General features: G+C 33.9%; 1 protein-coding gene across 2 annotated transcripts in view; it reads right to left on the reverse strand.

Moving 5' to 3' along the window:
- LOC128986481 (POU domain, class 2, transcription factor 1-like) overlaps nucleotides 1-17,414 on the reverse strand; it is a 90,247-nt gene extending 72,833 nt beyond the window's left edge. For both annotated transcript variants that reach the window (XM_054406878.1, XM_054406879.1), the window contains exon 1: nucleotides 17,005-17,414. In XM_054406878.1, coding sequence (XP_054262853.1) covers nucleotides 17,005-17,194 — 190 coding nt within the window. In that variant the 5' untranslated portion in view covers nucleotides 17,195-17,414. The remainder of the gene's footprint in view (nucleotides 1-17,004) is intronic.
- Between the last annotated feature and the right edge of the window lie 574 nt (nucleotides 17,415-17,988).

Genomic DNA, 17,988 nt, shown 5'->3' on the forward strand with positions numbered 1-17,988 from the left:
ACCTTCCCACACGCCTATACAAGGGACAGAAGCTGTTGACAAGGTTTGTAGATTTACTTGTCCATGGTGAATATTTGGGGTTTCAATGCGTCTAGATATAAACACGATGTGGTTGTATACAAACATTTACAAAATGTTGGCAGTGTTTTATAATGTTAACAGCCTAAGCGGAATCTCCTAAACTGTATTAAATATTTTCTGTAACATTGCTTATATTGAAATTTTGACAAATTCATTATTTAATTCCTTCCAAAGATGTGTAAGGAAGAGACATACAAATTAAATTAGTATTAAATTGCCCATAGGCCTTAAGGACAAAGAATCTTGTACGGGCGCCGGTATCGTGTTCATACAGTTCTGCAGGTATTTGTCTATCAGATATTCCGCAAAAGGCCCATTCCTTAGAATTCATCGTTGGAGAGACAAACGATGATAATAAAAGTCGAAACAATGCCATTGAATATTCTTATTGGACTTATATAGCCGACGACACTCAAACACACTATGTTAAGCAAACATAATATGAATAGAAAACTATACATAGTTCGTAATATCTTGTTTCCTCAGTAAGATAAGAAGATTTACGAGAGTTTAATCTTGTCAGGATAAAAGAACCGCGAGCTTAAGAAGGTTTACAAGTGACTTTAACGCCTGGAAGTACAGAAGCTATGTTATTACGAGTTATACAGTTACGAACACACGGGCTGCATAAACTTATTAATGTCTAGCAATATATTGTAGCACTTTATGAGTAAGGGCAGATTTACATTTTATATTACGTTTATTAGTTACACCATGATGTTATGGAAGTAGAAAAGCTTGCGCTGCTCCGAAGTGTTGGTACAGTTAGTTGTGTACATGTAGTTACACTGAAAAGTTATAATATGTGCTTCATTAACGGTTAAAATTATTTTAAGATCGGTAGTTAAATTATGTTTGTACTCGGTTAGTGATCAATCATTACGTCATTGGTTCGATCCTAAGATGTCATAAAGGCAATCTCACTCAATTCTTCAATCGCTCTTCATTCATGCTAAAAAACAGTTTTACATGTGCGTCACAGTATCGCAGAATTTAGTTATCCATTTCTTTCCACAGGAATATTATTTATGATAAAAGTTAATAAGAGTTCTCAATACATTTTGTCTAAAGTTATCTTTTCCCTTCATACTTTTAATACTTTAGCGGGGTTTTCACCTATAATAAACGTCACAGGATAAATCATGTTATTTGTTGAAATGTATTGTTGTTTGAACAAATTATGTATTGTAAACACGTTACGAAGATTTTTCAGTGAAGTAAAATGTTTTAGATGACAACTTTTACAAATAATTATAAATGTTGAGTGTACAACTTACAAATTTATCCCTTTTTGTCACTCACATTATTTACACAGCAAATTCTTTTCGACCTCTTCATCGCATCATCAACAGCAGTTAGAATTCGCCATTACACCCAACGATTGCACATAACGTGCATTGATACAATATCAGATTACACAGTCATGAAATGTAATTAAACAGGGTTTAATGGTTCCAAGGAGGATTTAGAAGAGGATCATGCCTCGCAAGTCGTGCATACCATTTAGAAGGTGTGAGCCTGTGAGTCGGCCCGACCGCGGGATTGCAGCAAAGAGGAGGAGAAAAGAGGAGTAAGAGGAGGGGAAATCTGACTACTCACTCCCCACAAAGCCACGCAGAGCTAATGTCTTTTTCGAAGTGGTGGAGGGAATTAGGAAATTCCATTGAAGCCTCATTTGTGTATTAAAAAGGAGAGAAATGCCCGGGCAATCTTGAATACATTAGGTCTAATGTGAATTTGGTGAGGGCTGCTGTACTAATGTTCGTGAAGGGCCGAGCTTTGGCAGTGTATGGCTAAGATACAGGGTAAAGAGAAATATGGAAACAGGAGGTGAAGAAGAGTGTATACGTTGAACCATAGACAAAAAGAATTAAATATAGACTGCCAGCCGGGCTGCGGTTACCGTGGGTACCATAGGATCTGGCGCAAACCGCTGGGAGCGCCATGTAGTTAGGTAGCGCGCTCCCAGTGGTGTGCACCAGAACCTATGGTAACCGCAGCATGGCTGACGGTCTATATTTAATTCTTGTTGTCTATGGTTGAACACAGTCCATATAGTATTAACAGTCTTACTATTATATTCAGATATACGTTGTGAAGCGAGCTGTTCTAGTGGTAGAGGTTGAAACTTCAGACCCTGAGGTCCCGGGGTCAAATCCAGCCAATCACAAATGGATTTTATCTAAAATGCCACGACCATCTAGGACTAGCCTGAAGTAATGTGAAAACAGTTCAGGGCTACAACTTAGCGTCCTAAGATGTGAAGGGGCGACATAAAAAATATTCATATACGTAAGAAATAAGAAAGGTACATAACAAGTCTTTTTCTCCTAGTGTTCCAAGATTCCTGTATCCACATCTACTATTTATCTGACAATAAACTAAAAACAACCATTATCTATATTCATACAATTATAACAATGTAGTTTAGTAAATATTTTGTTGGTTAACACAAAATAGGGTGAAGGTCTTCTGATTCGTCAATATATTATTATTATTCTGGTGCAGTGACAATTAGGGAGATAAGAGAATGGCTGCAAACTAGCAAGCAACGTGAACAGATAGTTAACCTGGGTCGATACATGCTTGCAAACAAATTTACGTGCAATATAACTTAAATAGTGTGTCAATATTATGTTGCATTCCACTGCTTACTAAAGTGACTAGAAGCGTACAATTGTGTTGGTCTACAGTCTTGTGAAGAGACGTAAATTTGTAATATTCAACAGAAAGTATCCATAATGTGGAGACATCTGATTTAGGAGTGAACAGTAACGCAAAGGTAAACAATTCCTAGAAGCTGTTGCGTCAACAGGATAAAAAATACAACCCTACTTTGATATAACTTATTGTGGTGACAACTGAACCAGTAACGTACAATAGAGAGGAGTCCTACAGTGGTATCAATATTATGGTTGCTCTGAGTCATTAAGGCAATGCAAGGAGCGCTGAGTCATCTCATTACAGATCCATCTACATCTACATACGCCGCGGCGCAGGCGTGAGAAAATGCTTATGACAAGATCAAATTACAATTGCGCCGTAACTACGTTATACATTATAATGTGGTTATTTGAGGTTTAAACATTCTAAGTACGGTAAGTTAAATTTAAGGACAGACAGTTGTATTTGAGGCTCATGACCACGCTACAAAGAGATAAACCTTTCAGTTTGTGCTTACTAGTACGATATGTATTCAAAAATATATATACTTGCAGAGATTTGCCCAAAGACACATATACAAATTAGTCTTATAGTTGTAGTAGACTTTCATTGCTTATTAAACACCAAGACAAATATAGTTCCACGTTTATGTGTTAATGTGTCAGAAAAGCATACCTTTTGAAGTAGTACTTTGACAAAAACTTGTAATAACGTTTTCAATCATAAGCTGTAAAAAATTAAAATGATTTAGAACGGATTGGATCATCATCCTAGATTCGAATATTGTAAAGCGTTAAGGTAAACCACTTGGACAACATCTTTTATCAAAACTATTTTGTAGTATCCAAAAACATCTCTTTGCCTTAGTTTAGTCGGATGGTATTAAATGAACCAAGCATAACTCTTCATCGAGTCAAAAGTATCGCAGGTAAAAACTAGATCCGGCCACTCACTTAAAGAACACGCGCCACGGATTAAGCAAGGGTTGGTCTTTTTGTAGAACAAGTGTTCTTGTGCCACGCCGCACCCTTAAACAAACTGATTGGAATATACCTGTAGGGAAGGGTTGGAATAAGAGGCGAAGAGAATATAAATAGACCTAAGTTTATAATAGAATAAATAGTACGATTTGTGGTTTCGTGCACTATGTTCACCTGTAGTAAGTAAGGTCCGTTAATAGAATTGTAAATGATAACACATTTGAAAAGTTGTAAATATCGTAATATTATTTTAAATATAATTAATACTATCAGTAAGATGGCACTGTATACAATAACTACGTACAACAAGAATTGGACGATTTGTACAAATTTTACTGGAAATATTTCACATTATAGTCATAAAATGTAATGACTACTATCTGTGCTTAACTACCACTATAAGAAAGTGAAATCAGAATTTTTCTTTAACGAACATAACCTCCAACGTCAACGATATCCAACGGGCAGTGGCACGGAACGGAGCGACGACGCTAGATCTAGAAGGCAGTTATATGCAAAGCTACTGCCACCTGTCACTCCGAAACTCATTACTTACGCCACGGCCTTTTTAATTATGAATATCTAAGTTTATTTCCGCACATTAATATGAAATGAGAAATGTTAATGTGCCGGGTTATTTACTTCTCTTCCACGTTTCATGTGAGATTCTCGCCTTCCAGTACACTCTCTCGTATCACTACAACCTTCCATATTTTGCAATAATTGCTGCATAAATTATTTCGCTGTAGGTCTGTTTTACTAGCCAATTAATTAAACGTTGCAATTAGGTTATCTGAAATTTGCATTTTGCAAACATAGAATGTCCATTATTACGAAAGCGTTGTCAGGTTTTACGTTTTGTCTGGTAACCTATAAACCTAATGCGATAAGAAGTCCCAAGTTTATGTAACTGTAATCCACAATCATACTGAATCTTTGTTTCTAAAGCGCGTGGTATTCATTTGACACATTAGTTAAGAGTGAATTAATACTGATTTAAACGGATTTTTCCTGAAATATTTGCAATTTGCCAAACAAAAAAGTCTTTCTCTCAACAATGAAAGTAAACGTGTATAAAACAGTTTAGAATTATATTGCATAGTTAACTTTAAAATCACCATTAAAATTAGAGTCTCACAATATGACCGAAACCTTTGGAAGCTAAAAGTAATAATTGTCTGCATGGATTTATTTTCACAAAGAACAATACGCTAAAAAACACACACACGTAAAGACTGAAAGACAAATCCCTTTCCTTAAGTTTACCATTTAAATTCATTTATAGTATTAACTAGCAGAGTACCCGTCCTTGGTACGGGGTTGGAATATAAGTATAAAATGCTTATTGCAGTTATACTCAAGCTTTGCGATTGCAATGGGTGGAGGAGACACAGTTTGATAAAATTTGCTTTTTTAAATTTACAGTATTCTATAGTATTACACATCTACCATAGCCATAATGTTCTACCATTTTACCTAAACAATAGAGAAAAATAAATTATCAATTCGCAAAATATCACAAATTATTCATTAAATGAAAAACATATACATAACTGTAAACAATCCTACTTTGACAGTTCTCATTGCGAATCACAGTTTTTTGTTGCTGCTTATAGCCCAGGCACTTTAGGTAAAAAAATAGAACAAATTAATAACTAGCTGATTTTTGGTATGGTGTTAGTATGTCATTAGGTAAGTATTTTCTGAAAGTTCCCCTCACTTCCTCCGCTTGCTTCCCCAGTAAAGGGCTAGAAAGGGTCTAAGTGACGTAAAAATTCGCCCCCAGAAACTGATCCGTACTTTTCTAAAATGTGCAGGAATAATTATTAACTTATCTTAGCTATTTTTTTATTTGTTGATATGTGAGTATTAGTTGTAAATAAGATTTAAAAAACTAAGGTAAAGAAAGTCCAATAATACATATCTTACAAATGATGCAAGAGTTTTATTTATTTTTTTATATATATTTTTTTTAAACAAAAATTAAAATATATCAAATAAAACGCCTTAAAGTGCTATGAATTATTGTTGTGGTGATTATTTAGCATGACTACTTTCATTCTGAATGATTTAAGACTAAAACCACTAAAATTGGTGACATTGGTGTCACTCAATAAATATTTTTGTATTTTTACGTCACTAGACCCTTTCTAGCCCTTTACTGGGTGAAGCAAGCTGAGGAAGTGAGGGGAACTTTCAGAAAATACTTACCTAATGACATACTAACGCCACACCAAAAATCAGCTAGTTATTAATTTGTTCTATTTTAGGGCATTATTTTTTCTAAAATTCCTGGGCTATTAGTTCAAATTATCTGTTTTCATAAATGCAAAAAAAATATAGTGCTGCACCCTGTTGGTAAATCTTATAACTTTTGAATGCTTTTCCATATCATAGAACCAACTTTTTTAGTTGAAACAGCTGACTAAACTCTTTAATTCCCTTTAAATATGAATACTCATAAGGTTAACATGGGGAATTACAGAGCCACTGGGGCGGAGCCCGAAAGGATTTTTGAGATAAGAATATGCCTTTATGCTAATCGGGAATGTAAGCTATCATCATGCCAAATTTCAGCCCAATCCGTCCAGTGGTTTATGCGTGATTGAACTTCAAACAAACAAACACACAAACTTTCACATTTATAATATTAGTAAGATTTATCAAAGTCACCATGTGTTTTTGCTAAAGGAAAATGGAGAAGGCTCCTCTCCAAAAAGAAACTTACAGAGAAATTATTTTCTTGTCTGTACCATTAAATGGATTCATTTATTGAAGCTAAAATGCATTTAGCAACGAAAAGATTAAAGGTTCTTCAAAAAGAACCTTACAAAGAACCGCGAAGAAACGACGCGACTTCTCACTCACACGCGAATGTCGGAAGTGAAAAATAAAATATGAATTTAGGACCATAAAATTTCCCCTGCACAATTAAGGGGCACTAGTGCCTCTGCTCTTCCGTAGTATAATTTCACAGCCACAAGTTCTATTGTTGTTATGGCTTAATTATTTCCCAACCGGTTTTTGACTATCATTTGATATGCTTACAAACCATGACACTTGTTTGGTATTAAATTACTTTCATAGCTACAAATGTTACTTATATTACGTTGATATTGAATAGTTAAGGCATCTGAAAGATTTAAATTTCTTCACGATTGAGCGGAGAGATGTTCTAAGCTCATTTGGATGTTTATTGTTTTCGATGATTTAATTTACAATTTTAAAATATTTCAAGACGTAATATTCATTCTGTGTCTTAAATAACGAAAGTATTTTCTAAGTTAGACGTTTGCTATTCTGCAACTACCTATAAAAAGAGTCAAAAGACATAATAACGCTCAATAATTTCTAGTCTATTTTATTATGCGTATTTTACAAAATAGTCTTGAAACATGCACAAACTGTTAATCCAATTCTTTAACTCTAATAATATTTTTTTTTTTTTATCTTCTGATAATAACAATGAATGCTAACCATTATTATGATATAACATAAATTTAAAACAAAATATAAGCAGTTATATTCGTCTACTGATAAGTGCTTACACAGAATAAATAACCTAAATTTAATCAAATGGCTGTTATCAATTTTACAGTAGTTTCCCATTTTAATGTAACAATAAACATGGAAAAAGATACATAATTAACGTGCATTCTAAGGCTAAGGTTAAGAAAACCGACGCTTTAGAAACGATAGACTGGCAATTGATTTAGGAGGATTAAAGATTTAACACTGTCGCTAAGGAAAGAAACACAATTACAGATTCAACACTTTAACTTTTATCACAATTTAATGTGGATATAACAATTATTACAAAAAGTAAAACTAATTATTTTTTAGGTTTACTATTTCATTTTGCAAATGTATTTAGATACTTCAAAATATAACGTGTATTGTACAATTGAAAATCCTAGTCTTTCTATTGTATATTGTCGTTCAAATATACAAAAATACTGATATACTGACAAATTATTTAGAACAATACAAATCAATAATTATCACAGAAAAATATCAATTTTACATCCAACCAATTAAAAACGTGCTTTTTCAAACGTGTAGGACTCAATATACGCATCATTCCCAATGTATATCACATGGCGTGCGGTACTGCACATTGTTACTCTTTGCAAATTGAAGCTATTAATAACCACTTCTTGCTCTATGGATGATCACGTGACCTGTCCACCCCTCCCCACCCCCACCCTGTTATATATTGTTAATTGGGTTAGTTCAATTAATGTAAAACCTGTATATCACTGATCATATTGCCCGCGCGCGTATTGGTTGTACACATGGAATACAGTGAGTTAATGCAAGTAAGCATGAAAATAGAATTCTGTCCTGTGTTGCCATTTTATAACTTTTACTATAATAATGGATTTTACTGATTTTACTGTTATGCAATGTTTTCTTTGGGTTTAGTTGTTTCGGGTGTCATTAAACATGCAATGGTCATTTAACAGAAAATTCATGTTTTCCATCCCCTTAAAAAAATAATTATTGCTTTATGTTTCAATTCAGATCTTTTAGAAAAATAAAGGGTATGAAAATGTTATTTCTTTTGAATTCTGTATGTTAATCGATTCATGTTGTTCAAAAAACTCTGAAGTTTTGCATTTCAAATAGTTTTAAGTTTCTACACCATTTCTAAACCAACTGTGAAAGGTCTTATATAAAAGTTTCGCTGACTTCATATTCTTCAAATAATGTTACTTTTTGTTATTAATGAAACTATATGAATGGTTTGCAAACCAAATAAAATGTTTCACAAGTGAGGTTTACATTGTCATTAGTTGAAAGGTTGTGTCCCGATTGCGAACAGTCCAGATTGCGAACAAGGGTAAAATCGTCCAGACTGCGAACACCTCAAAAATGCTGTGGACTACCTGAACATGAGTCGTCCAGACTGCGAACAAATATTTTGGAATCTGTTAAGATGGTTTAGTCGCTGTTGTTGAACGTGAGTTTTAATTGCTTGTTTTTGATGTTTTTAGGTAATAATTGAGTTGGAATGTGATTGAATGATTGATGTTGTAATGTGTAATGCATATAGGCTACATGTTATTTCGGATGTAAGATGTATGTAAGTATTGTATTAGTTTTAGTTGATATTTAAATTGCTCGTTGACGATGTTTTTTTTTTAGGTAATGATTGAGTTTGGAATGCGATATTGGCAAATGCATGTTATTTCGGATAATTATGTTAAACTATAGTCAGTATCTCTTATATTAATACGTCAGGGCTGTTCTTTGTGAACAAAAATCCTCCGTAATTTCTGGGCCGATTTTAACGTTTGAGGTGTCAAATAATTCGTCTCAATTTGTAGTTTTGCATAAAGGTTTTAGAATTTAAAAACCCTTACCCTTAAAGGCATGAGACGCTCTCAAGGGTCGCATTTTCCCCATAAGAATTACATTGAAAACAAATTTAAAAACAAAAACAACTGTATATAAAAAGAAACTCACCAGCTTTTTGGGAGTAAATATTGATGTTTGTAATAATTAAGAGGTTATAGACAAATCGAAACTCAATCAGTTTTGTTGGAAGAACAGAAAATTTCTTAAGTTTAAAGGAGAAATATTGAAAACAGGTGGAGGAGACAATTGATAGGAAATCTTATACGTATGAGAAGAGTAGAGGTGAGGCCTGGTCTCACAGTAAGGGATCCAGGTACACAATCACTTGGGGAGATGAATTACTGGTAAAAAGCTTTACGTCGGAAAACATTTGTAGAAAACACTAAAAAATAGGCCGGGTCAAAAAAGTGCTAAAATAAACTAAGTGTTTATTATTACAAAGCGGTATTAAATAGCGTGAGTATTTCAATTAGTTACAATCATAAGCATTTAGTTGGGTCTTTTAAACTGATCGAAAATTATGACTGTTATTACTGTAGTTTTAAAATAACTTCTGTATAATACCGGTACTTGACAGTTGCTTGATTTCGAGCATCAGGTACCCTAGTTCATATGAAATTTTTGTTTTATTTCTTTTACTCTGAGATTTTTTAGTTATTGTTGTTGCTTGTTCAAGTCAAACATATTATAATTAATTTTAAATAAACAGCCACGTTAAATACCTATTATCAGGACGAATTTGTGAGTCTGGAAGAATCTGTCTGTTAATATACAAGCGGCTTTACGTAAAATTATACTACGTCTCATAAAGATATGTCTTCAAGAACATTCATCCTCTCCATTATGTATATTACCAGTCTTAAGTTGTGAATTAGGCTAAATCATTCTGTTAAGGGTTTCTATGAAAGGGTTGAAAACCCCGACCACTCAAAATGTGTTCGCAATCAGGAATCCTCCCCACCCCACGGACGACCCCCTCCACCTCGTAGACCCAAACATGTTCGCAGTCTGGACTGTTCGCAATCAGGACTGTTCGCAATCAGGAGGACACCAGTTGGAAACTGTCAATAAATACAAATTGAAGGAGAAAAGGGAAATCGTTAAGTAGGACCTACAATATAATTTTTAACAGTTTTTTTCCTTCTAATAGTACTAAGCAACTACAATAGTGAACTACACTTACAAACAAGTTTTCAAATTTTGACGAATTAGAGCGAAGCGAGGAAATCTCGACTACCAAATAATTACAGGGTCTAACTCTAATTAAAATAACACGCAATTAAAGGATTTGTCTTCTACAAAGAAGCGAACGCGTGTAAAATGTAATACACTACAGCTCGAGATTTCACGGTTCGAATCTGTTTAATAGAATTAAAACAGCGAAATTGTGATTGTTAAGCATGCTAGATAAGAATCTGAATGGGAAGGAGTTAAGCAGTGGAACAGTGGAATTGCAACTGAGAAGTGGACGGACAGACAGACAGACGGACATCTGGGAATGACGGAATTGTAACATTACGCATCTTTATTATAATTGAGCGAGATATCATCTTGGGTTGTTTCCTTTGTTGAACGACCTGCGTTTGGATAGCATTGTTGGGTCATTCGCTTTGTTTTGCGAATTGAAATGAGGAAAAGTAAGGTGAAAATTAGAAAAGTGTATGTGTTCACGTAACAAACAACAACAAATGTGTATGAGTTCTCGAGCTGGTAGGTACAAACATTTCGTGATCAATTAAAGAAGTATCATAATAGTTGTATAATGTTTGTCCGAATACAACATTAATCGTTTAAAAACACACACCTTAAAAGGCTTCATCAGTGGTATATTGAATTTTAGACCCATAAGAGCAATGTTAAATTTGTAACAGAATATCTAAAAAACCTGTTGTGATAAAGTAATGATTGAGGTGTTAAATTTAAGGTAGTTTTGCAAGTTTCCCTCCACTTAATAAGTTAATGATAATTTATTAAGCCTTTAATTAAATAATGTATTAAGAAAAGACAAAAAGAATATTTGAAATAATTTCCTTATTCCCTAGTAGTCTATGTTGTAAACCTAATCAAAAATTTTCAAAACTATGTCTTTTTAAATAACACCGGCATGCTGCTTCAAATTATGGTATGTTCTGTCAAATTTAACATTGCTGTTATGGGACTTAAATTCAATATGGGTACCACTGATTAAGACTCTTAAGTAAACTAGACGTAAAGATTGCTTTAACTGGAAAGACTAAAAAAAAAATACAATTTCATCTCTCTAAAGTTGGAGTATTTACGTACCGTATTTAATTGATTTTATATCGATATAACGCCATGTAGTCATAGAAATATTGAACAAGTCTTGGTTTTCTATACGTAAACCTACTAGATCTAAGAGGTTTATATCGCTTACACTTTCACTCTATATTTTACTATTCAACCACTAAAATCAAAATCTGAGGAAAATAGAATTTCTAGAATAGCACTTTCTGTAATATTCTCACACAGCCAAGTCATTAAACAGTATTAAACATTTGAATCGTCCGAAATGCGTCACGACCCATTCATTTGGATACAAACATTACACACGCAAATGTTTATACAATAATTCCCTAAACACACTGTGTCAACAAATATTAACTTCCACAATTCCTGTGATAAACTAATCATTCTTTATCATTTGTAATCTGCGCCCAATCTTAATTAAACTGAAATTGAAATCGTTCTGACGATTGTATGTTTGTTAAGAGCAACGAGGGAATTAGCATTTATTAAATAATTAACCAGGATGGCTGCAGGTTCGTATTTTACTTTTGTCCCAACGTGGTAATTAATTTGCATACCTAATTACACGATTAATTACTTAATTATGCTCCCGGTAATTGTAGCTGTGTCGCTCGTTGGGCGGCAACTGGCAATCGAAACCTCGAAGTGCATTATGGGTACATCCTGCAATATTGTGGGAACATAGTGGTTTTAGTTGTTTCATCTAGCCTGATTTTAATATATTAGATTCCTTTGGTAAACCAATAATCTGCAGATTTATTATATGGTTTCTCAGTAAAAAATCTTACAAATTTTTGTCTATAGTTATAAAACTCCTATGGTAGGAAATTGAAAGAGCTCCAAAAATCGAATATCAAAAGAGTTTGCTTTACAAAACATCGATTTATTAAATTGATTGTGAACCTAGCATCTAATAGGGCTGTTAAAGTTTCACAAATCTAGTGATTAATTCAAGTGATTATTTTTAAATTTTAACACATTCAGGGACCAATGTGTATTTTACGGTATGTCATCGTAACTTACTAAATCTACGTAGGCCTATTGAAATCATATCTTTTGTCATATTATTGTATTGTTTTAGTATTTTGGTACTCCTATATCCAGTAGCTTTGCGTCAATGACTTTAATATCTCTTTTTTATAAAAAAAATGTACTCACTATACATAAACACGAGTCAAATTACTATACAATAATATGTAAGGAGTATAATGACATTCAATAACTTCCGAAGACTATATGAAATTAATTTCGAGTCATATTCCAAGAAATGCTAAAAGCACATCACTATATTGTTTTGGTAACGGAACAACCTGTCGGGTTAACACCAATTTACTTTCTAATTGAGATTTCCATTCAAATGAACATCCATGAATGGCGTCAGTCGGAAAGTGACACGTCAAATTTGGAGTTCTAGGTAATGGCAATTATAAGTAGCTGTACTCGGAAATACTTAATGGCACTTGTAGAAGGCCAAGCTGTTATTTTAAATTACTTGTACAAGTACAGTGTACTTAAACTTAGGACAAAATATAAGCAGTGTGGCAAACGGTGGGTAAAGATTGTTTTATATTGCCTAATAGATTTCATTAATTAATTGTTTGCAAATACAGTTCAAAAACATTTATGACTCTTGAACCCTAAAATATACACACTACCAAAATATAATGCAAAGTAATCATATAACTTGATACATTTTAAAGATTTCACAGGAGCTGTAAAGCAGAAGTTAATCACAAAAGTTTAAATTGAACGCAAGAAGCTTAAAAAGCATATACTCTATTTATTTTGAAACTTAAGATTTAAAATGTATTATTCAGAATCAATCACTTTTAGAAGTTTTATAAAAAGAATAATAATTCTATAAAATTGTTTATCACGGTATATATCAAACAAATCGTACGTTTCACTATCAAGATATTCTGGCTTGACATTAATATACATATTGTTACACAAAATTCAATTTAAAGCATCATTAAACACTTTTGAATGTTACGTAAACGTAATCAATGGAAAACGTAAAGAAAATGGTCTTTTTTGAGTCAATTAGTTTTGATTCAATATAGAACACTTCCCGCAAAGATTCACTTTTGTCTTGACTATTGTCAATATACCAGTGTATATTGTAGTATTAGTAGGCCTATCGTATATGTTTTTTTTTTTTTTTTTTTTTTGAGGTAGTCCTCCAATACAAAGGAAAGTTTCTTACATTTTAAAGTTTCGTTATATAAGCGAATTCGCCTGGACTCCGACTCACATGGTCCCGAACTTATCACAAGGTTGTCATTGGCGTTTGCTAAGATTCGAACTGGGTTTCATGATAGCTGTGTCCTTTTAAGCACGTCTCCAATCAAATATTGAACAAATCTAATTCCTTAAAGGCTTTTTCTGATAATACCACATAGCTTTATAGAACTATCTAATTGGACTGACTTCATGTAGAATCATGTAACAAGACTGCGTGATGGAGCAAGAATTAACACGTTCACGGACGCGAAGATGCAAATCGTGGAGAGGACCGTGAATTTAATTAATTTTATAACATAGAACGGTGGATGATTTGGTAATTATTTGACTTGCTATACATGTTAATTTAGTACCTATTCACTCTTGACTACATATAGGGTATCAAATATTGTGTGTATTGTGAAATGTGTATTGGAGTAACATGGTAAAGTCATGGGTTTTGGAAATTGATCGATGTTTGGGAAGACAGTATATTCTTTAGTTACACAAACGGGTACTACCTTTTCTGTTGTGGTTTTAAACACAGGAATACGGTGTGACAAAGAAAATTAAGTACAGGCTAGTGTGAAACATAGACAAACAAAATGTTTGAAACACAAATAGTTTGCTACTTAACATACAACAGCGGTAAATTATTGAAGGTAGGGGGACTCAATCCTATGTACTGAAGTATGGAAAATACTTAGTTTCAATACATATATTAAAGGTATGGATGTCATTTTATGGGTTGGACTGAAATTACTTTCAATTGAATTAAACCAAATATCATTCATGAACTTGGTGTGTGAAAACAATGATGTGTACAAAAATAATTTATATTTCACGTACAACATCCACAATACCATGGATGTGTGTGGTCTATACATCGATTAATAATTCTGGCTACCGAATCGTCTGATCTTAAAGAGTAAAAAACTACATAGTCCTAGTAACTCCATTTTATACCAATTATTCACATTTGGAGCAAATATGCTTAGTTACATCCACGTCTTAATTAGTTATACTAAACAACAACAACAACATGCTAATACAATTGAATATGAATAAATCGCAAACAAAACGAAGTGGAACAAAGAGGCGACACGGTGGCGCTAGGGTGTAGCCAGTCGCGAGCAAAAACTACATTTAATAACTGAATAAATATTCCGTCAGACTTTTGTATATTTTGTGACGGGTGTAAAATCTCATCTCAAGTCTTAATTATCGGGAAATCATAGCCTTCGCATCATTAAGTACTAACGAACTGGTCTCGAGGCAATTATAATGGGCTACTGCCAGCAATTGGTGCGTTTACAAACGTTTACGTTTTTTAAATAATAATTAGAAGAAATCCCAGGGCAATGGTGTAATTATGGGGAATAAAATGGGTTTAAAACATGTTATACGAGTATTACATTGGGGCATGAAGGTTGAATTTGAAATGTCCAGAAGATCAGATCATTGCACCAGTAAGGGAAATGCAGATGAAGAAGTGAAAGAATGTATTGCAATAGATTAGCATAAATAAAATGATATAGAATATTGATGCAATGTTGCCAACTATCTATAGGATCCAATTGTTGTTTCAAACAGCTGTTACAATCTAATTAGACATATTTACGTCAAATCTAGGCCTACTTTCTACAAGGGGGAGTTCGTTATACAATATATTTCCCATGAATACAGCGACAGGAGGTTGTATACTAGCAAAGGTTTTAGGAGAAAAGATGTATATTGAAAAGAAAATTCACTATAACTTTAATAAGTAGGGTATTCTCTTGGTACCGGTATTTGATCTGATCTCCAACACTTATTACAATATACGAAAACACAAAACATATAATACAACTAAGTTTAAAACAAGTGTTTAACGGTTATCTCATGCTGTATTTGTATGTAAATTGATAACAATACATGCCGTAATCAATAAGAAAAAATATTATGTTACAGAAAGACCGTGTAATTCTACAGAAGTTACTTTGATTGACAAGGCATTAATTATAATTATACATCAATGGACATGAATATACTAACCAAATTGAATCTTCGAATAATTATGGATTTTTTACTTTTTCAAGAATATATTTGTGAAGTAGAACATGATTGGACTCTGATCAAAACTACACATTGTGAATAAAACATACTTAAATACATTATATTTAAACATTTTGTAAAGTATTTAGAGTTTTAAAAGTGTGCAAAATATGTAAACTTTATAGTTTGATACGCTAAAACTTTATTGTTAAAATTATAATAACTGATAAGAGGTTTACTTCACTATTCCTAACGCAATCATCAAACAATAACACGATCCAATAACGCACCAAAGAAAAGTTATTTTAGTTTAGCTTGATCAGTAGCCTTTATATGGTCAGTGTACAAAGATACATAACGGCACAACAACGAAATTTGTTTAGGTTAAATCTTAACTACAATGTTAATTAGAAGAATCTCAGTAAATATGTTTGTTTTATGTTTAAAATATTGTAGTTTTGGTTGTGTTTATAGTAGGTTTTAACAATTAAGGCAATTTCTTGTATATTTTATATTTATCTAGCATGCATTTGTGAGTCAAGATTTGTTATTTATTTTGTATTGTGAGTGACATAGTCTATTGCTTTGCTTAATGGTCTAATAAATAATTGAATCATTGAAATCTTCTAGATTATTTAGCTGGCAGTTAAAATACTGTACCTTGAGCAAACGCGGTAATACCTATTATTGTAACAGGCAAGTTGACTATCGGTATGAAATTTCTTAAAAAAAAACCTTAGGCCTATTCAATTGTAAATAGTCTATGATGCCTTTTTTTACTTTATAAAACATAAATTTTAAATAAATCGCCAGACTAGGATTACATTTAGGAACCAATTTGTATGAGTACCTACCTAACCGATCCGAATTTTTATTTATTTTGTAACTATTATGGTAAGTTATGTCCACCCAACCATCGAGGACAATACTAGAAATGTAATATGTACGCAAATTATGTTAAAATGTAGCCCACTTGGTTTATTATAAACAACGTTACTCTAGACCTAGACAATTAATTGCGCAAACTAGGGGATTGCTCGATATGAATCGATCTGTATGAAACTAGGCCTATCTTGTTTATTCAGTTAAATAATGTATCTTAAGCGACACAATCATACAACTATTGAAGGCAATTCTAGAAACAGTTAAATGATATTGTACGCGCATATCCCTCCAAACAGAATCTATTCTTGATTGTTGGCCATACTAGGATACGTATTGTACGCCATATCCTTTCTACAAAATCTATTCTCGATTGTTGGCCATACTAGGAATAGGCCTACTCGTTTTGTAATTGAACCGTAAGTTTCACAGTAAGCTACACAAACACCTAATTTCCTACACAATTCACAGTCCTTATCTACACTGTTATCACCGCTAGGCGCTCACTCACCGCTAGACGTGTCTCCTCGCAGCGGACTGTCGGGCGGAGGCCCACCCTCATCCTCGGACGTCTCACTGTTGCTGGAGTGCAGGAATATGTCGTGCCTGCGAGGGTGGATGTTGTACTGCTTCACAGAGAAGTCCAGAGGTTGCGGATCAGCCTCCAACGTCCGCACCGGGTGTTGCAACAACATGGGCATCTTGTCTGGCGGACTGTTGTTGTTATTGTTGTTGATCTTGTTGTGATGCTGTTGTTGCTGCAGCCACCGTCTTATCGCCGCGGATCGCTTGAGGTCGGCCAAGGCGGGCCTCAGCCAAGCCTCGTTGGTCCCCGTCTCTTCCACAATGGTGCCGGTTATACACACGCCACTACGCTACAACGCTACGCTACTGCACTGCGCGGCCCGAGCTTCATGCGGACTACCACCGGAGTGAATGAAGGGCCGACCGTCGCCGCCTGCCCGGTGGTGGGGGAAGGGGGTGGAGCCAACCAATCAAACTGCGCGCCGATAAATATGCGCACCTAATAAAACGGGATTGAATAAATGCGATTTATTCCTTCTTATTTTCTTTGCACTATTTGCCGGCGCCTTTTTCTGCGGAATAAATTTGATTTCAATAACGAGAGGTCGGATACGATACCAGGTGTTGCCCCGAGTGACCCTGCACCACTGTGGACTTTTACAAATTTTGCATCCTAGACCCTATGTTTGTCCAGCCTCCCCCTCGTGGCGGGGGTTGAAATATTTCACCCTTTGTGTGCATAATACAAATGTATGCAAATAAACTTATTTTCGGCCCCCTAAAAATAATTGTGAGTTTTTTCGTAGGGGTGTAGTTAAACACATTTTTAGAAATTGATTTATTCATATACTTACCAGTACAAAAAAAAAAATATATTGAGTGAAAATTGAAAACTATTGTTAAAACTGTTGGAAAAATTGTGTTGTGTTTACCGTTATTTATTTTATGTATTATTTATCCTCTACCATTA

Source organism: Macrosteles quadrilineatus, unplaced genomic scaffold (assembly GCF_028750875.1).
Source record: "Macrosteles quadrilineatus isolate MER2022 unplaced genomic scaffold, UCM_ALF_1.0 Scaffold_2__2_contigs__length_208266976, whole genome shotgun sequence".
NCBI lineage: Eukaryota > Metazoa > Arthropoda > Insecta > Hemiptera > Cicadellidae > Macrosteles > Macrosteles quadrilineatus.